Source organism: Antechinus flavipes, chromosome 2 (assembly GCF_016432865.1).
Source record: "Antechinus flavipes isolate AdamAnt ecotype Samford, QLD, Australia chromosome 2, AdamAnt_v2, whole genome shotgun sequence".
In the NCBI taxonomy this organism is placed as follows: Eukaryota; Metazoa; Chordata; class Mammalia; order Dasyuromorphia; family Dasyuridae; genus Antechinus; species Antechinus flavipes.
In genome coordinates, this window is record NC_067399.1 from 552,547,223 (window position 1) to 552,569,652 (window position 22,430).

Sequence of the window (22,430 nt, forward strand, 5' to 3'; positions counted from 1 at the left end):
AGCTCATTTCATAAGCAAGTGTAAAAATAAATTTACATAGTTTTGATAGCTCATTTGGAAATTTTAACATTGTTATCCTTTGGGATATTTCTTGATCACATGATATAAACAATTGGTCCTTATAATTTTTTTCCCATGGAATCAGGAAATGAGAAATAAGACTGTATTTTAGAATATCCTGGGAGAAGTATGTCATATGTGAAGAAAGTTTTCATAAAAAAAAAACTGCTCTTGGGTATATAATGAAAAGTGTAATTATTGGCTAAATTGAAATCCTCTTCCAGATAATTTTATACATCAACTTAAATGAATATGTTCAAATTATCCTTCTTGTTAAATAGAAAACATTTCCTTTTTCAATTACCTTTACAAAAAAAGCATCAGTCCAGAAAGACAGTTAGATAAGTATTTAAAATAGCCAATATGGTAGCGTAAAGAGTGCTTAAAGGACTTCCTCCATCCAAAAGTCTTCTTTTTGTTACTAGCTTAATTATTTTGGAAACAATTGTTTAACCTCTCTAGACCTCAGTTTTCTCATCTTTAAAATTAAAGCATTGGACCATATGACTTCTGAGATCCCTTTTGAAAATAGGTTTTTGATTTTAAGGTCCTGGGCACTGAATTGTAGCTTTGGTTTAATAATTAATTAGCAGTGTGACCTTGGGATAACAGATGTTGAACTGGAAGCAGCCTTAACAATGATTTAGTCCAACCCCTTAATTTTATTGATATGGAATTTTATTGATATTTACTGAATGGAAACTGAGTTTAGGAGAGATTTTATCTTGACCAAATTCATACAAACAGAAATAAATAGCAGAGCGAGTATCTGAACCCACATCCTCTGATTCTAAACATTGCAGTCTTTTCAGTATACCAAGGCGCTTCAGATTCTCATATGAAAAATGCAAGGATTGGACTAGGTGGATCTTGAAGGTCACTGCTAGGACTAACATTACACAATTCTCTCAATAAATACTTTCCTTTATTTTGGCAGCTGGAGATTTACGTTTTATTTATTCTTAACTATTGCTGGAATTGGATTTCTATATGATGTAAGTTATCTTTTTAGTATCTTTCATTAGACTCTAGTCTTTAAGTAATACTTGCCTATGAGTTTGTTATGATGTAATAGCACCAAAAAGCACTATTTTGAAAAAACATTTTATTGAGATTCTTATGATAAATTAATTAGGTTGATACATATAAACACTTTGAATTATCTCTGTGTATTCCCTCCAAGATATAGATCATTACCCATCTAAACTTCTCTAGGAGGGCTAATATAGAATTAGCGTTAATTATTTCAGAAGTAACTTCATTTTAAAGTTATGTTTAGTTATATGCTTTGTAACAGGTTATTTTTGTTGTTGACTATATTTGTAGTAGTGTTTTATATATGATAGGTATGCATATTTAAACATGTATATGTGTGTATATATTATACACACATATATATTATACACACACACACACACACACACACACACACACACATATATAGGGGGAGGGAGGGAAAGAGTGAGGAAAAGAAGAAAAGAGGGAAAGAGACAGAGGAGGGGAAAGGGAGAGACAAGAATATTGAAAATGTATCATATTTCAGTGACATTAAAACGACATAGTATTTACTACACTGCCTATTGCCTAAATATAGTGCTTTGCATATAATAAGTATTTAAATGTTCATTGAATTTAAGAAAAATATTACGTTTTTGCTTCCCTCTTCCTCCTTTTTGTATTTAGAAACCTTGGCTTTATGATCTGTGGGAAGTTTGGAATGGCTATCCAAAGCAGGTAAGCCAACTCTTTTAGCTTCGTAAAACTGAAACAGCCTTGGGCAAACCTAGAAAATTGGCAAAGTTAGCTTTTCAATCATGCAATATTCCCTTTCTCCCAAGGCACATAAAACTTTGTTGTTGCCCCTTGAGTAACTAGGAAGTCTATCCACTAGAAGTACAGTGGTCTCTAGTTTTCCCTATTTCTCCCCTTTTTATTTAGTCTCTTGGACTCTTTACCAGGTAACAATGGATATTAATAAGCTAATTGGGTAAATTAACACCTATTAACATGTAGCATAAAATGCCATAACTCAGAAAGTTCTTAAAATGTAGTTCTAATTGTGGGGTCTAAAGATATTAGCACCATTCCTAGGTGATAACTTACTTGTCAGTCTTGAAATATATTTATTTATCTATTTATTTGTCTGTTTAGGATTTTCTAGCCCATGTCATCCATCATATGGCTGCTTTAAGTCTGATGAGCTTCTGATGATGGGTAGAAAGGATATTCTTGATCAGATAGACTTTGCTAAATTACTCAAATTATGCAATATAGGTGACTCCTTATTCTGCTCATGAATGGGGCCTCTCAACAGATTTTTTTTTTTTTTTGAGAGACAGTATGGCATGGGAAAGAATATTGACTATAGAGTCACAGGACTTGAGTTCAAATCCTAACTCTGACATTTAAGTATCTCTGAGATCTTGGGTAAGCAAAATAATTTATTTGGACCTATTTTTTCATCTGTACAATGAAGGAGTTGGACTAAATGATTTCTGATATTCTTTTCAAGGCTATTTGTGATTCTATAATTTTTCAATACTAGGCTCTAAGAAGTACCTAATAACTCATAAGTTTTTAGTCAGAAAATATTCCATAATATTAATAAATTAATTAGTAGAAACTTGGGATAAGTAAGCAGGGATGCCACCTTAACATACATGGCTTTGGCCATAAATAATAGATTTCAAATGGTAGCTTTTAATAATCACTTGATAAATTATGATTAATACAAATCTTAATTTGTTACATATTTAGTCCCCATAGAAGCAATTCTATTTCCTGAATTTCAAAGATAATACCACTAAATATATTATATGTTATTTATATATTTAAAAAGTAATGAATGTTTTCTTTTTCTTAGCCATTGTTACCATCTCAGTACTGGTACTACATTTTAGAGATGAGTTTTTATTGGTCTCTGCTGTTTAGCCTTGGTTCTGATGTCAAGAGAAAGGCAAGTATCATATATAAAACTTCTTTATTAGCACTTTCAAAACCTTTGATTTAAAATTTATGTTTTAGGGAAGCTTCAATTTCCTAATTTCTTCACATAGAATAGTAGTATAGTGTGTTACTAATGTTATATTCGTTTTCTTTCTTCTTTTGCTAAATATTTGATAGAGAAGTGATTATGGTCCAATTACAGTGTCAGTTCTAATTTTAAAGTTCTACCCCTCATCAGTGGAAATACTACCATGAGGTTTTTTCATTCCTGTTGACTTAAGCCTTTGTTTTCATTGTTTTCAAAAGGCAAAATGTCATTGACTATGAAAACATACCCTCTAGTTGGTATTAATTATATATTTAATACATGATTTTAAAAAATTAATCAGAGTTCTTTTCATTTATTTTGTAAAAAAAAAAAAAAAAAAAAAACCTCTTTCTTGTCCTTCAGAAATTTTTGTCAGGAAATAACTGTCAAGTATTATTACCTTTGCTTTATTGGCAGAGAAGCTAAGTTATAGAGAAGTTAATTTTATTTAGATGACTAAATAGTTCCTCTTTGGAATCACTAGGTTTTGTAGTTCTTACTAATGAACTTGCCAAACTATACATATTTGACTACTGAGTCATTCTATTTTACTGATAATATTGTAGATTCAGATTAGATATATATTCTAGTGTTATTAGTCAGGTGCTACATTCCAAAGAGAAAGTGGATTTATATCTTATTAGTATTTAAGCAGATGTTAAAGAACACTAAGAATATTTAATAATTGGGAAGGAAAACCTAGTTGTCTTAACCACCTATGTGGTGTTTGATTATGAGAATATACTTTAGTTTTCCTGTCACTAAGATAATGGTTGTTGTAGCAAACTGGAAAGAAGAAAAACCTATAAGAATGAACCCTAATAGCCTCTATATTGCTGCTTAACTTTTTTTTTCAGTATTCATAAAAAAAGAAGACTCCCTAAGTAGATAATAGAAAAAGGGTTTATAGAGAGATATGAATGTGATGTAAGAACAATAGGCAATCATTTTAAAAAAAAAGAATTCTACATCTATCAGAAAACATTTTTTCTCCCATTAAATCAAGCTTTTGTCTATTTCTGATGCATATTGTGTAGGTACATATTTCTCTAGAATTATAATTGATTAAAATTTTTGTCAAAAGAATCCTTTATTCAAGAATTGAGTTGAAGAATCTTCTTAAAAGAAGTAACAAGTATATCACACGGGCAAATCATAAAATGATATTAACTAGTACTTTTTTTTGCAGTTCAGTGGTAGTCTGTTTTTATTTCATTTATTTATTTTAAGAGGGATTTTGTACCTTCAAATAAAAATAATGCATATATAAAATAATGAAGCAGTAGTTCTTTTTAAGCATTAAATTGCTATATAAATATGAATAATTAATTTGTCTATATAACCATCTATATATTATATACATATATTCACATACCTTTATGTATAAACATGTATATGTCTTTTATAGACATGCTTTGATGAACCTGTGATTTCTTTGGTATGTCTAGCCTCTCAACTGATTTAGGTCACAAACCCTTCTGTACATTTTTATTTTGTATTTATTTTTATTTTGCATCTTTTTTTCATATTTTTCTGTTACTTCTCCATAAAGTATCTACCCAATATACTAGAGATCTACTTATTGATAGTATAACTAATCTTAGGGATATCAGTAATTATGTGAATATGTGTATGGATAGAGAAAAAGATAATTTTATAGATAGGATATTCCAAAATTCTTAATGCATCTTTCAAGTTTAAAATACTGCTGAGCTTTTGGGACAATATATATGTATGTATGTATATAAGTATGCATATGTGTTTACATATGTATAAAATTAAATTGACATTTATAGATACACATCATTCATAAAACTTAATGAAACAATCGGTATTTGTACATAAATTCACACACATACAACATACCCAGTGTTCTAAGCAGTAGCATTATATTGTGATAATGGCCTTTCCTAGGTGATTACTTACTTGTCAGTCTTGAAATATATTTATCTGTCTATTTATTTGTCTGTTTAGGATTTTCTAGCCCATGTCATCCATCATCTGGCTGCTTTAAGTCTGATGAGCTTTTCTTGGTGTACTAATTATATTCGCAGTGGGACATTGGTGATGCTTGTCCATGATGTTGCTGACATTTGGCTTGAGGTAAAAGTTTGAAATTTTAAACAAATATGGTTTCCTGAATTTTTATTCCCAACAAATATTGCTTATGAACCTTTTTCAATTCTTCATTTTTATTCTTATTCAGTCCTGCACGAAATACTTCCAAGAATTTTTAACTCTTTAGGTCTCTTGTATAGATCTTTTTGCCATATTTAATTGGTAATTATTTCTATAATTTCATAGATGAAGACAGACAAAAATAAGAAGGATCATTTGGAAGATGTTTTATATTGATTTTCAGTTTGAGTTAAAAGGTGACATACATTGAAAAGAATGCTTGATCTACAGTCAAGAAACCTGAAATTATTTTTTAGGTTGTCCTCTTAATACTTATATAATCTTTGACAAGTCATTTGATCTCTCAGATTTCTCATCTGTAAAATAAGAGGATTAAACTAGATTCACTGTGGTGTCTTTTCTAGTTCCTATCATATTCAGACTGCACCTGTATAAGCTTCATGCCTTTGGCAGAAAGCTAATGATTCTATTTGGGGTAAAATGCTGTTTCAGATTTGGGGAGGAAGACTTGAATTCCAAACCTTTTATTTGAGTCTTAAATGATACTACAAAAAATCCTTCACAGTTTCTTTTCCATCTTTCTTTTCCTTACCTTTTTTTTCCTTATTTCTTTTTCCTCATTTCTATTCCCTTTTATCTGGAGCAGATATGAGAAGTAGAGTAGAAAGTAAGTCACTTTCTAAATCCCCATATGGTTCACTTTTCTAAGGTTTTCCAGGATTTTTTTTCTGTTGTCATTGTTGAAGTTCCCAGGGATTTTGTATTAAATCATTTACAAAGGTTTGCTACTTGCTGGCTCAGTTCTCTTTTCCCTCCTTGATCATTTCTGAGGATAATTATGGTGATTATGTAGTTGGCTTTATCCTCTGGGAAATCTTAATACTTCAGAACCATATAATGATAAAATTTATAGATTTACATAAGCTTCATTTTAGAGATCTTAGAGAGCAATAGATCTGAAATATCCTTCAACCCTAATTCTTGGTTGGAACTTGAAGGAGATTTCTGCACCTCCTGAATATCTTAAGTATAAGTCTTATTTTTCTTTATTCCCAAACTGCTATTTCTTAAGGCATGTGAGATATTAATGTCTCAGAGAGTGAATATTATAACAAAAGTTCTCTCCTATTGGTGCAATGGAAAGATGTAGATTGGGAGACAAAAGACCTGAGTTCCGTGATTCTGAACCCAAAGTTACTCTGCTTTTTCCTGTGCATTTGATCTTGGACAAGTCCTCTAACTTCTCTTTGTCTTAGTTTTTCTACGACTATAAAAGGAATCTTAGGTAAGGAACAGGAAAGAGACCAACATCATTGGACTGTATGGTGGGGAAAGGGAAAGGTATAAAGATTCATCAAAGAAGACTAAGAGGGAATAGTCAAATACAGAGAGAATCAGGATAGTAATAGTGTCATGGAAATCTAAAGAGAAACAATCAAGGAAAAAAAAGATCATTGGTAACTTTGGTGAGAGCAGTTTTAGTTGAATGGATGCTATTAAGAAGAATGTTTCAGATACATCATCAACATTCATTAAAACATACTTAGGTTAATGATAAATGCAGCAAATGCAGTCAACCTACTTCATATGACTTCAAAATGAATTTTGATTGATATGTGTTACATTTCAATTAGTAGAATAAACCATGTTTTACTAGAATAAGTATTGCAGGATAATCAGCTAGATATATTTAAGGGCTACTTACATTACTATGTAGAAAATATTATGTGAATAAAGAATTGTTTCTAAATTGTGTATAAATTCAATGAGGTATGAAAACAAATTTTTTCCTCACATTATACATGCATAAGAAAAGCAATGGCTTAATAATATAAGTTATGTGTAAACTTTCCTATTTGTTTTTCTAAAAATGTAGCCATACATATTAAAATTCTTCCTTTTCTTTCCTTATCTATCCATTCATCGAATACTTTTATAGTCTCTGTGCATTTGCCTAAAAATATAATCATGTTCAAAATGATTTCATAATTATTTACTACTCTGTTATTTCTAAGCTTTCTGATTCACTTGTGTTTTCAACATTATCCACTGAAATAACAGTGTAGTATCTTAATGGAGGAGAGTTAAACCCTGAGAGTTATCCTTACATAGTCACTCATTTTCACTGTGGCTTTGGTAGATCACTTAATACTGTTTTCTATTTCACACCTGTAAAATGGGGCTCTAAATAATACTGCTTGGAATATATTGCAAAATTTAGTTGATTTATATTTGAAAAGGTTTTGAGGCCCATTATTGTCAAGAAGAAAAATATCATGTCACATGGTTATAATACTCAAAATCCTTTTATGGATAAATTATGAAAAAGTTTGATTTTATCAGTGATTATAAATGATGTTTTATTGAAAAGCATAAAATTTCTTTAAAAAAATCACTAAGCACAGATTTAATTTTTTTTTTTACTGATAACAGATACAACCAAGGACTAGAGAAATCATAGTACATCCATAGACTCATACAACTAAAAGGAACCTTAAAAGATAATCTGATTCTATATTTCATTATTCCAGGAATGCTCTGTTATAAAAATCCTTTAGGAATGGAGATTACAGAACTCCCCTGCATACTTAAAAAAAAACCACAACTCACTATGTCATTTTAACTGCTACAATTTTTGACTCTTTTTGGACTCTCACAGAGAGAGCTCCTCTAGACTTATGTACCCCTTTCTTGAAGAAAATCTGATTAGCCTTCATAGAACTGAAGACAATATTTTCTAAACTTTTTTAAATTTAAATTTAACAACATTAGCTATTGCAGTTCTTCTAAGCATCTCTTGTATGCCTGTTTAAACATTTCTGATAAAAATTTTTTTAAGATTTCCACACATCTTTTAAACAATATTTATATTAAACCTAATATATTATAGTTAGAAAATCCTAATACTTCAGAACTGTATAATAATAAATTCTTTAGATTTATATAAAGTTTCATTTTAGTGATCTTATGAAACAGTAAAATTGAAGTTTACTTCAACTTTAATTCTTGGTTTGAACTTGGAGAAGATTTCTGCACCTGTTGAATGACTTAAGTGTAAATATTACTTCTTCCCCAAAAAAACTATTTCCCAAGCAAAGTGAGACATTGATACCCTAGGAAGAATACATTGTAATGAAAGCTCCCTCTTAGTGGGAGACAGCATGGTGCAGCAGAGAGAGTTAGGCTCAATACTTGAGGAATATTAGCTAAATTAGATGGGATACTTTCTTTTCTTCTACAAGTTCTAGGTAGTACATTCTTGGAAATCCTAATTCTGCTTCATAATAGCACTATATTGTTGAAATATTTGATCTGCTATGATTCTATATTTTATGCATATTCCTGTCTACTTCCATTTCTTCCCATCCCCTCCACATTTCACTCCAAAGTTATCTTCCTTTTTCATTATACTTTCACCCCAACTCTTGCATATTAGTGTTCTAAAAGATCTAAGAGTCCGCTGTTTCTTTTTTGCAAAATACTGATCTCGTGCCCTGGATTATTTCCCCATTTCATTGCTATGCAAGTCAGTGGTGATAGAATACAAACCATTATTCTTCAAATATATTACATATTTGAACTGATCGAAACTGAAGACCTCCTTTTCTGATTCATGCTATTCTTATTTCAAGATGACCTGAACTCTAGCTGTCTCTAACTTCTGTGACTTTCCTCTGTTTCTTCTCCAATATAAAATCCAGGCTACTCCTTGAAACCAACAGAAGACAGATCAGAAGCAGTGTCAGTTCAGTTGTTAGCAACCAAAATATCAAATGCAATAACAAGAAGAAGTGATTGAAGTGGTTTCCAAATAATAATTTGAATGAACCTTGAAAGTTAATCTTAAATAGAACATTAACTTTCTTTCCACACTAAGAACTTATCAAGAGTTCTTTTCAGTAAACACAATGAACATGGACTACATGTGTTAACATGCAGTTTTTGAGGGTTAAGAACTATGAAGAAATATTGCCTCATTTCAACCACAGTGGAAAGAGCACTGGAAGCAGGATGGTGAAGCATACTTATGATCCCTGATTCTGGGGAACTTGAGGCTGATGATTTGCTTGAGCACAGGAATTCTGAGTTGTAGTGGGATAAACAGATAATGTGTTTGCCTCAAGTCTTGCACCAGTTGGTGTGTTTCTGGAAGCGGAGTGGGAGGTGGTATCAGACTGCCTAAGGAGAAGAAACCTGGCCCAGGTTGGAAATAAAGCAGGTCAGAAATCCTGTGCTGACCAGTAATGATTATGGGTTCAGACTTAAGTGGCTGCTGTATTTGTGGGCCTAGCAAGACAGGGAGACTTGGAGAAATAAAGAAGGAAAGGGGCAGAGAGAGAAGAGAAAGGAAAGAGGGAAGGAAGGAAGGAGGGAAGAGGGAAGAAAACTAGAAAGGGAAGAGGGAAGGAAAAAAGAAAGCAAGGGGGAAAAGAAGGCTTGCCTATCTTTGGAGTTAAAGGACTTAGGGGGTCCAACTCTACTTTTAATACTATCTATGTAACCTTGAGCAGATCACCTAATGTTCTGGACTAATTGACATGTGAGGTCTCATAGCTTTCTAATTCTATGTCCAATGCTTATTGTAATCAGTAGTTATCCTCAGGCCCACTTACCATATCATTTTTCTCTTAACATCTTTTGATCTCTTTCCCTGTTGAATGGAGTTATGTACATAAATTAGATTATTCTAAAGCTGCCTTCTCAAGTGTTGAAGTTTGTCTGTTTACCTGTTTCTGAATGAATTTTCTTTGTTTTGTTCTAGTCTGCAAAAATGTTTTCTTATGCTGGATGGAAGCAAACCTGCAACATTCTATTTTTCATCTTTGCTGCTGTGTTCTTTATTACTCGCCTAGTAATTTTCCCCTTCTGGTAAGTAGACCAAAATTATTTGCTATCATATTTCTATGAAATTTAGTTTCCCTGTTCTTAAATTTGCTGAGGTAGGTTATAGCATGATGTTGACATCAAAGAACTATATCACTTTTCTTTCCCTAATATAATGTTTATCTTTAGCTATGAGGACAAAATGTATGAAACAAGATGGGAGGAAAAATATGAAGGAGTCTTTCATTAATTTTGGAAGCAACTTCCATTTAAGAACCCTTTCCACCATGCCCCAAAACAATGTACATACCCCAAGCCATTGTGAAAAAAAATATAGCATTTTATTATAAGAGATAGAAAATGGAACTATTATCTATAAGTGACAGAAATTGGGAGCTGTAAATTGAAAAGTACATAAGAAAGGAATATGTTGCAGCAAGTTTTATGTTCATTCTGGATGTTCTCTCTTAATGAACATGGATCTGAGAATCTTGTAGTTGATCCATCTGCTCAGATTGGAACATCAGCATATTTTCGTAAGAGATATTTGCCATTGGTCATAGATGTAACTGAGATGTTATCTCAACCCAGCCATAAAACTTGTCTTTGCCAAAGAAGGAACTGTTCACCTAAGCACATATATGGAAAGGTAAATGGAAATTGGAAAAACAAATATTATGATTGGCAGAGAATTACCAATATCTTATCTCTCTTGAAAGCTTTTCCTCTCATAAACATAATTCTACATGTGTATCTTGGCATAAATAATAAAGATAAAGCAGTAAAGAAGTCATGGGTGATTTGGAGAGCACTACCTAAAACCATATTTTTTGGTCCAGCACATATTTTCCTCCTAAGCTAATGTCAAATAATCCTGCCAGATAGGTTGGTGCTGTTGTTAGGTTTTAATATTTAACTGGCAGGAATAGAGTTGAAGGATGCTGACTTACCACATTAGACTAATTCTAATTGAACATTATTTAGTTTTGGGTGTTTTTGCAACACTACAGCAAATAGCCACTGAATAGAGAACCCAGACATTAGTATACCACGAGCACTATCTCTCCCTCCTCCACAACCTCTCTTCTCCCAGTGAACCAGTGAACCATTAGGTGAGTCTCACCTAAATGATGTTTAACAGTAACTTTAATTTTGATTAATGCAGAAGATATTAGTATTATACTGTTGTTTATGATGAATTAGTATATATGTCTTGATAATAATAGCCATATTTATAAGAAAAATGCTGATTTATAATCGGAATCTATCTCTACATATATATCTGTACATATATATGTATGTATGTATTTCCCTTGATATTAATTCCTATACTTGTCAACTATAAAAACTCAGCCACTTGCCATGGTTTCTAGGCTTCAAGTTGAATTAGTAAGTTGTATGTGGCATGTTTTCAACAATCACTTGCATAAGAGCCTGCTTCAGAGTAACATTCTCTTCAGTTCTTGCTGAATTTTCTGGGAGTTTAATCTCTATGAAATAGACTTTGAAGTCTTAAGTGATCTATAGAATTCTTGTTGAATTCCACTGAGTCTTACTTATTACTAAGCTGACAAAGTATTTCATCTGCCCATAGAAATTTTAGAGCAGTCAACATATTTTAATATGGATGCTTAAAGTTTCCTTTGGAAGGTGCACCATGTTATAATCTTGGAGTTTACTAGTGAGTACCTCTTGCTGGGCTTTTTTTTAGTCCTATTTTTCACATTGATTGTGGCTTTATGGTTTATGCACAATTGCATTGGTCATTGCAAAAGGAGAATTGTTTTCTTCTCCTTTGTAAACTTGGACCCATATATAGGCATAAAATGAACTTAGTAGCCCTACATATCATTTTAGGGTGGTTCTTCTGGACGAATTCACTTTGCAGACACTTGATGGGTTTTAGAGGCAATCTGCAATGTAGTAATTTGATTCCCTATCCTAGCCCCAATAATAGGTTCTGGACAAGAATGGACCCCAGCTGACCAGTACTTTTGCCTAATCCAAGTTTTTCTTGGGGACTCATGGCCCTGAGAAAGAAATGAAAATTAAATATTATTCCATCAAGCATTTTATTTGTGTTTTTTTTCCTTCTCCTTCCTTTTTTTAAACCCGCTTCAGTCCTACTGTACTTTAATCTCACAATTCTTCTCTTTGTGCATCCTGGTTTCCCTTTCTTTTTTCTCCTTCCCTTACTGGCAACCATGTCATCTAATTGGTTTTGAAAATAAATAAAAATTCTTCACATTTTTTTCTAAAAGCTTTTGGCCCTAATAGCATAAGGTATAAAGGCAATTATTTCAATTTAATTACCCAGTAGACTAATTTTTTCATAACCTTATATTCATTAATTAAATTGTATATCTTAGGGGTGAATTTTCATATATACTGGAAACAATAACAGGGAATCATAGTATGAAAAAAAAGTTCATCCAGGCTGTTTTCTTGATTCTAGGCAGATGTTGCTCTGTAAATATCAAAGACAGAATTGTTTAACCTATTCTTTTAAAAGTTTCTTTGATACTTTGTTTCATGGATTTTGTAGTTTAAAAGTTTTTTATGGGGCAGCTAGGTGGTGCAGTGGATAGAACACTAGCCCTGAAGTCAGGAGACCTGGCTTCAAATCTGATCTCAGACACTTAACACTTCCTAGCTGCGTGACCTTGGTGTGACAATTCTAGACCTTTTTTTTTTTTTTTTGTACTCTTAGAGATATAAAACATGAATGTCTTTCTTATTTTGATTATTCATAATTTTTGTAAATTACACATTTGTAAATTTGTACAAATATATTCTCTCTTCTCCATATGTTATTAAAAATGTAAATTGCTTTTAAGTCAATTAATAGTCAAGGCAGTAAATAAAGCAGAATGGTATTGGATTTGGAGTTACATTAAGTAATCATTGCTACTTAAATCTGTGTTATCATTAACAAGACATTTCATTTTCTGGCCCTTAATTTCCTCATCTGAAAAATGAGGAATCAAATAAGATGGTTTCTAAGGACCCTTCTTACTGTCCATAGTTGCCAAAATTTTCTTTCAATAACTTTTCTTTTCCAATCAGAAAAAATATAACATTCATTTTTTTAATGACTTAAGACAGTAATGCAGGCATGAGATAAAGAGGGTCTACACCAGGATTGCTTAAATTGAGAGAAGAAGATGTATACAAAATGCTATGCAGATAGTTTCAATAAGACTTGGTAATAATATACATGAGTGGAAGTAAAGAACCAAAGATGATCCCTAAGTTGTAAGTTAGGGTTATTGAGAGGATAGTTGTGTCCTAGAAAAAAAATTGGAAAGTTGGAAAAATGGAAGTTTAAATAGAAAGAGCCTAAGTCCTTTTTAAATGTGTTGAGTTTGAAATGCTTATAGGACATCCAATTTGAGGTATTGAAGAGGCAGCTAGGAATGTGAGACTTCTGAAGTTCAAGAGGGAAGTTAGGACTGATTATATAAATCTTGGTTTCATGTGCATAGGCATGTTAATTGAACTCATGGAAATTTAGATAATTAAAGGAGTTAATAGAAAACAAAACAAAAAAAAAAAAAAAGGAGAGAAAGAAGAGGGTCCAGGAGAGAACCTTGATCCTAACTTCTCTCAATAAAATAATGAATATTTCTACAAAACTATGTTGTTCTGAATTTTAGAAAGGAGGGACAAACAACAATATAATATGCTCAATCAAACTAGAAGTTAGACTTCTGGCAACCTAAATAACCTAGAAATAAATTAAAATAGGGATGGGAATAGGCTTTCTAAGTCGGAATCTCTAGATTTAATCAATAATATCATTTTATATACAATTTTTTAAAACCTTTTTTTTCTCATTACATGTAAAAACATTTTTAACATTCACTTTTTAAAAAAAATTTAAGTTCTCAAATTCCCTTGTATTATTACCCCTCCTTAAGAAAGTGACAAACTTGGGGCAGCTAGGTGACACAGTGGATAGAGCACCAGCCCTGAGGTTGAAGGACCTGAGTTAAATCTGAACTCAGACACTTACCATTTCCTAATTGTATGACAACCCCAATTGCTTCCACAAAAAAGTGACAAAATAGATACATATAATATACAATTCTCATTAACAGTTTTAATAAACTCAATACTGGTTTCTGACCCCACTATAGGTCAGAGGCAACAAATCAGAAGAGAGAAGGGAACTGTTAGATGAGGAGAGCTCAGAAAGAACAGTCCTTAATAGTTGATTAGACTGATGCCTCATTAGTCATTAAGCTATCACTGTATTATAATTACAAAATAAAATGTTCTACTTTAAATTCCAGGATTCTAGAAGGAAGTTTCATGTTCTTTGTTACTTTCTAGAAAAAGAAGCAGGGAAGTAGTGTTTCCTACTGAATATATACTAAATATAGAAAAGTAATGAGAATTTTTGTGTGTCTGGAAGGAAAAGAGTGCTTACTTTTTTTTTATTCCAAATAATTAAATGAAATTACCTGAGTTTTTAAAGGGGAAGTACGTTTCTGTTATTATAAATTTCTCTTTTCTAATTTTGTTTTTTAGGATTTTATACTGCACAGTTATTCTACCTCTACATTACCTTAAGCCTTTCTTCTCATATATTTTCCTCAATGTGCAACTCTTGATTCTGCAAGTCCTTCACCTCTACTGGGGTTACTATGTCCTGAAAATTCTCAGAAAATACGTATTGAAAAAGGTAAGTTGCCTTCCTATCGAATTGTATAGCCTGTTGTAATCTTATACAATTTTTGCCATTTTGAGAGAAATGTCTTCTCTTAGAGTTCATGTGGTAGATAAGTGCTGCTGAAATAAATCTACTACAATGTAGTAATTATAGAGATAAGAAAAAAACTAAATTTTTTTCTTGTGCTTGATCATAGGTTCAAATCTGTTTAAAAAAAAAAAAAAGTAAAACTGAACCCTTACTAGGATTCTAACAAGTTATCTTATAGACAAAATTCCATCAGAGTGACAGAGAAATTAGGGTTAGAGTCAGGGTTGGAATTAGAGTTAGAAGTCAAATCTTGTTGTATATTACTTTAGGTAATATACCTTTTTTTCTTTAACCTTTATGAAATTAAAGAAAAATGGATTATAATCATTTGTTTCCTTAATGTCTTAAAAATTGAATAGGTTTAGTTAAGTACTTGTCATTTTATACATCCTCTATGAAAACAAACCTAGCTAAATAGATTCTTTGGAAAAATAAGTCAAGCTACAGATTAAACACTGAATTTGAAAAATTCTATACTTAAAAAAATTATAAGGCAATCTTTTAAAGAAAAAACAATGGGCTACTTGAGAAGAAAAGATTTACCTCTCATGAAGTTGGCATCAGGGAAATTCTCCCCAAAATAAAATATTTTGAGGAGGTTATTAAGATGCTGTGTTCTCTTTTTCCTTTTACCTGGCTTCATATCTCAGGAATATCAAGAGGCTTTTTTTGCCTGAGTTATAATTGCATGAGCCAGATTTTTCTCAGGTAAAGTTAATATTAACAGAAGACAGGATTTCAGTTAACCAAAAGTTGCAGAAGAAAAATTCCTGAATGCTGTATAATAAAATTAATTAAAAAATTAAAAATTCCTGTGACACCAGAAAAAGCATAAGAGAATGAATGCTTTTAGTGTAATTGTTTTTTTCTACATAATTTTCAGTTAAGAAAAACCCCTCTTCCCTCATATTTAGAGCAGTGATGTTCCTAAAATGAAAATGCAACATACACAAACCAAATCTAAAAAGTGTTTTTAAGAAAGCACTTGGATCACAAAGAAAGTGATCATTACATTTTCCTTAAGAATTAAAATTCTTTGCCAACCTTGTGGGAATTTCGTTTTTAGGTTTCTTAACCAAAAATAGGGCTCTTTGTTATATTTGCTCTTTTTTCTATTTCACTTAGCAGTTATGATAATCCACATTTTTTAAAAATGAAATTCCACAATGCCATCTGATATGTTTTATTTACTGAAATCATTCGTTGTATAAACTTCAGGAGATTGTTGATGAATTTTTGTCAGCATTAAACAATCTTATCACACCAGATTCTATCTGCAAATTACAAAGCTAGCAGAAAATTCATTTTTACAATAAAAGCTCATCATGTCAAGTTACAACTGATATGCTTTATATTACTATCCCTAACAGAATGCTATACAAATAAAAAGTTATTGTACTGAATATCATGCACTAGTAATTAATATTAATATAGTCAATTGACTTTTTTTTACTAACTGTGGTGTTAATGACTTTTCTGGAGTTATTAAATGTGCTATGAATATAAATGATTCATTCTTTGGCAAATGAAAATCTTTCAAGGCCTTAGTATATTATTTATAAGTTTAAATTTTTAATCATCAAGAAGTTAGGATTTAGTTGGAAATTATTTCCTTCTTATCCCAAGAATGGAAGGCTTGTGTTCTTTATAGATGTCATTGAAGATAAGAGGGATATCTAATATGTTGGATGATAATCACTGTTTTTAGATAAAAGTAAGGAGAGAGAGATATATAATGACAATGGAGATATTTGATCTAAAAGGGAAATCCAAATTCAATAACAACAATACAAGCCCAGTGTAAATTTCAATCTACTAAATTCATGGGCTATGGGGGAAATTGATAAGTCTGTTATATTGTTGACTTATTCACTTATATCCAACTCTTTGTGATTCTGTGAACCATAGCACACCAGGATCTTCTACCCTGTACTATCTCTCCAAGTCTGTCCAAGTTCATCTTTATCCTTTCCATGATACTATCTTTTGATCTCATGTTTTGCTTTTTTTCATTTGTCTTCAATCTTTCTCAACATTAGGGGGTCTTTTCCAATGAATTCCATCTGTTCATTGTATGCCCAAAGTATTTAAACTTCAGCTTCAGTATTTGATCTTTCAGTGATGAGCCTGAATTAATTTCTTTAAATATTGACTGATTTGATCCCCTTGTTGTCCAAGGGACTCTCCTGCCCCTTCTCTAGCATCACAATTCAAAATTGCTAATTCTGAGGTACTCAGTTTTCCTTGTATTCAAATTCTCACAGCCATACATTGCTACTGGAAAAACCATAGTTTTGATTGTATAAACCTTTGTCAGCAAGCTGATATCTCTGCTTTTTAGTATGCAGTTAATTTTTTCCCCATAACTTTCCTTTCAGAAGAGCAAGTGTCTTTTGATTTCATGACTGAAATGATCTTTGAGCCCAAGAATAGAAAATCTGACACTGCTTCCATTTTTTTTCTCTCTTAAAAGGAAGAGGAAATGATAGGACCAATCACCAACATTTTTGCCTTTTTGTTTTTATGCTTTAAGCCAGTTTTTATACTTTCTTCTTTCATCTTCATCAAGAGGTTTCTTAATTCCTCTTACTAGCTCAGATAAAAGATATTAGCTCAGTCTATGTAAATCTATGTAAAAACCCTTCTGAACAATGAAAACAGAATTATTGAATTATTATTTGTCCTTTGAGTTTTAGTTCTTGACTTACATGTATGACCTTAGACAAGTCACTTCAAATTTTTGAAGGGCTGTGATATGGAAGAAGGGCTGTACTTGATTTGTTTGACATGGTAGAACTGGCAGAAATGGTATTAGACACCTTACTGCCCAGGTACCTAGGCTTAATTGACTCCTAGTTATCTTCTGATTGTTTGAAATGAACTAGAAGTGTCAGATAAGACTTAAATATGCAGATCTTCTGAGGGTATTTCTCTCTTTGCCACTGGTTTGAGCAGAACAAAAGCATACTCTCTTTCTCATTCCCATTTGACCTTTATCAGGATGTTGTGGACTAGTTTTTGTTTTTGTTTTTTCTCCTGTATAGGTTTGACTAGATGATTTCAGAGATCCCTTCTAATTCAGTCCTGATTATGTAAAATAATGGGAGAGGTTTTATTATCACATTACTCAGAACAGTAAGGTACTTGATTTAGCCAATTAATCAACTAATTTTATTTGGTTATAATAGAATAGCAAAAGTTCAACCAATTAAAAGTAAATAAACAGAAATATTTCTTACCAGCTCACTTTTCGTGAAAAGAGGGAAATATTGATTTTAAAAAATAACTTGATGCCACTTAATTTAAAAAAGAAAACTTTTGTCCTGGAATATTTAACAGGACACCTACTATATATATACAGACTTCGTGGCATTTATGTACAAAGATACAAAGAAAAATAAAGCACAGTCTTATAAGGAAACAACCACAAAACAACCATATACAAACAAGATATGGTCAGGAAGAATTGAAACTATCTTACAGAGGGAAGAGACTATCAAAGAGGACAGGGTAATTCACAGTGTCAAAAGCTTTTTTCCCTCATTTTAAAATAAGGAAACTAAGGTTTAGAGAAATTAAGTTATTTGCCCCAAATCACATAGGTAATAAATGGCTGAATTTGTAAATATTCCAGGACAAAAGTTTTCTTTTGTTATTTTTTAAAATCAATATTTCCCTCTTTTCACTAAAAGTGAGCTGGTAAGAAATATTTCTGTTTATTTACTTTTAATTAGTTGGGCTTTTGCTATTCTATTATAACCAAATAAAATGCCATTTAAAAGAAAAGAGTGAGATAACTGAATGTTAATAAAGAAGAAAAGTTTGTGAGTACTTCCACACTCATGATGGGAGGGGAAAGGAGGAAGTGGACCTAATAACTAAATATTCCACTTTGGAGTGAAGTTTCCAGAGACCTTGCCCTAGATAAAGATTGTACCTTAATTAATTGGTGGATGACAATAGTAATTGACCTGGAAAAATGGGCCTGGGTCAGCCAGAATCCAAAATCTGGAAGATTCTCATGTTTGATTTCATCACCACTTGCATATTTCCAATTTACAATATATTCTGCCAGCTTTGATTAAAAATCCAATGGATTGGGGAATTGTAGACAGGAATTCCTGATTTTTTTCATGCAGCACATTGAAAGAGCTGTTTTCAATTGCTGTTTGACAGTATCAGTGGCTGCAGCAGCTCTAATCCTTTTCAGTTCAGATGACTTCAGCTGGCTTGCATATGCAGCCTGTTTTCCATAGCAGTGGCAAAACTGGCTGTGAAATTAGCTTATTCTTCCAAAGCTGTAAAGCCTCCTTTTAAAAGAATGCTATCTCTAAGGCAGAAGTGGAGTACAAAAAGGGGAAATCTTAAAGAAGCTAGCCTGTTGTTTTAACAAATGCACTTAATACACTTTTAGCCTGCAAATACTATGATGACTAGACTATTGCATAATTTAAAACTGAAATCCAAGTAATTCTTTGGTTATCTAGTTCAAAAAAAGTCTTCTTTTATTCCTTGAAGTAGAGAATATTTTCCAGAAAACTACTTGAGAACAGAAATTATGTCCACATATCTTAATACCCTGCTAATATATTCCCCAAAATATTTGTTGGACAATGAATAAAAAGGAATGAAGAAAAAAATTTTTTCTTAAAATGACATACATTTTTGGATATGATGCTGTCACAAATTGTTTCTTATCTGAAAATTTTAATAGAGATAAATAGATTATTTAATAGCTTTCAATTAATAAAATAGTAGACTATAAAGAATAGACTGCATTTCTCAAAATAACATTTTACGTTACTGCTTTATTTTTTATCTTTTTTGTATGCTACAGTTAATTTGTACATATAATTGAATGAGAACCTTAATTCATTCTTCTTGGTTCTTGTTTCTTTAAAAGATTTTACTGTAGTTTTCAGGGTGGCAGCTGTATGAGTTAAGGGAAGTCTTTGTAGCTACTATATCATTGTAATATTGATTTTAGTTATTAAAATAATTAGTTATTAACTTATATTTCAGGAATAATTATACATGATGTCCTCCTAAATGTCTTACTATTGTTTTAAATTTTAATAGCTCATCTTATCAGTGTCTGAGAAGGCAAAGGAGAATAATAGATATGGGGGTTAAAGTGGTTCACATTCAAACTCTACTTCTTATTAGCTCTGTGATGACAAGTATAATAAATTCTTGGAGTTCAGCACTGTGGTGTGGGATAAAAATAGAGCAAAAATGACAGGAAGGAAATCCAAGATCAAAGTACAGAATAAGTTTTGAGTATGTCAGGAAGATTCCAAGGTTGATTTTTTTTTTTCTTTTACAAAGCAATTAATCGATTGAGTCCTTGGAGCCAGGGACTATACTACATCAAATTATTTACCCTTTTGTCCTCATTTTCCTTATCTGTTGTCTGAGATAATAACATTTGTGTTGTGCTCTTCACAAGGTCAATTTGAGCAAAGCACACTGAAAATCATAAAACATTTTAGTTATTATTTGTCCAAATGAAAAGTATTTCCAAAAGAACTAGGAAAAAATATAAAGTATACTTTTATTTATTTATTATTTCTTACTATGGTTGGGGAAGTGGGAAGGAGTAAAAATAGTGAGGGGGGTCTAATGGTAGAGAATTGATGTTAGAATCCCCTCTAGTCTCAGTGCAGGTCCAGTGTGAAAGAATTCACAAACCGGAAATCTTAGTGGCAAAAAAGGAAGTTTTAAGAAGCTCTTTCTTAGCAGACAAATCTTTTAATGAGAAGATTTTTCAAAGAATGTGTTAAAAGGAACCTATTTTATGAGCAAATCTTGGGGGCTGGGAGCAGTTTGAGCTGATTATCAGACTAAGATCTCAAAATTTAATGAAATGTGAAGGCTCTTTTCCAGAATTTGGAATTTCCTGAATGGGGATCTGGCTACCCCAAAAGATCATTTGGAGGGGGTGTGATTTGCCCAAGATCTCCAATTGTGAATGAGCTGCTTATCTTAGAAAAGGCCCATCTGGAAATTATACCCCCTCCCAGACTCTCTGGAGTCTGAGAACCAATCTCCCTTCTTTTACAGATCAAAGGGGACACAGTTTCAATAGTGATTATTTTATAGATTAAAGTGGACACAATTTCAGAGTTCACCCCCACCAACAGGAATACTGAATGCTTTTATTATTGATACTTAATGCGTATTATTTTATAATACTACATTATTATATGTTATATTACCATGTTATATTATTACTATATTGTTACATAATATATTATATCAGAATATTATAGTATTCTTTATTTCTTCATAAGTAATATAATTAATTAACTATTATTCATAGCAAATCAATTCAACATTTTTTAAGCATCTACTCTACCAGGATCTGTGTTAAAGTTTCTCATAACTGATATTCTTCAGTGAATAATTCAACTGATATAGATAAGGAAATATAAAGTAATTTTGAGGAAGAAAAAAAGTAATAATAATTTGGAAAAGGAGAGTTTCAATGAAGAAAGTGGCAACTAAGCTAAACCTTGAAGGATGAGCATGATTATGAAAAGCAGAGATTTACTTACATTCTAGAATTATGGGAAGATGGAGATGTATTAGGAACTAAAGGAACCAAGGTCCATTACAAATAGCCCAATAAAACAAAAAATAAACACACCAGAAATAATAAGGATAAGGAAAATTAGAAAAAATGTCTGTAAGCTCTTTCACACTTTCACAAAAAAAGCTGCCACAATCCTGTATAAGCTCTAGATGAAGACTCATGACTCCTCTGGAGCTGAGAAATTTCTACACAACTTCAGGTATATAGATATATACAATACATATGCAAATCCAACATTTACTGATTATAAATAATAATGAAATTTATTTTAAAACAATTCTTTGTTATACATGTAATTTTACCATTTATTAAAGAGGAAAGCAAATTAGCACACCAATGAAATGGATGTACTTGTTTACTTTTACATAAAGAATTAAATTTGTAAGAATACTTGATATCTTTTACTGCTGCTAAATTTTTCACAACCCCCACATTTGATGCCATCTGATATTGGATAGTGACCCACAATTAAAGAAACTTTGCTCTAGATGGATACAAGAAGAGTAGATAGAATGCAAAACAGGGAACTAGCCACAGAAGGAGATAGGGCAAGAACAGCCATCTAGAATATGGGCTACACCTAGGCCTTTGCAGGAGAGAGGGCTCATCACCTAGCAGAGGATGCAGACAACTTGTTACAAACCAGATTAGTGCCCAGGCAGCCTGTACCTGATCCAGATTCAGCCAGTTAATTTCCATAACAGGGCCCAAGCAGCTTGTTCTTGAACCACAGAGGAGACAAGACTAATCTAATGCATGATCCATCAATGGCAGTAACCTCAGCGGGGAATGAGTAGACCTGAAAAGCAAAGAACTGAAGTCTTGCTACCAGAATCTGTTTGGATCCTGACAGAGTCACAGCAAAGTCTAAGGCCAACTCTACATTTGAGATTGCAAAAGGAAAAGAAAATAAGTCTAAAACCCAAAAGACCAAAAAATGAACCCAAATCAAAGAATTCTTGTAGAGGTCACATTCTACTATTTACTACTATATCCAGGACCAAACAGAACCT

The 22,430-nt window shown here is 31.9% G+C and overlaps 1 protein-coding gene across 1 annotated transcript in view; it reads left to right on the forward strand.

Annotated features, from left to right (window-relative positions):
* CERS3 (ceramide synthase 3) overlaps positions 1 to 22,430 on the forward strand; it is a 76,325-nt gene that overhangs the window by 18,461 nt on the left and 35,434 nt on the right. The window contains exons 4-9 of the mRNA XM_051980993.1: positions 998 to 1,055; positions 1,744 to 1,794; positions 2,924 to 3,016; positions 5,069 to 5,197; positions 9,996 to 10,102; positions 14,591 to 14,744. Of these exons, the coding sequence (XP_051836953.1) occupies positions 998 to 1,055; positions 1,744 to 1,794; positions 2,924 to 3,016; positions 5,069 to 5,197; positions 9,996 to 10,102; positions 14,591 to 14,744 (592 nt within the window). The remainder of the gene's footprint in view (positions 1 to 997; positions 1,056 to 1,743; positions 1,795 to 2,923; positions 3,017 to 5,068; positions 5,198 to 9,995; positions 10,103 to 14,590; positions 14,745 to 22,430) is intronic.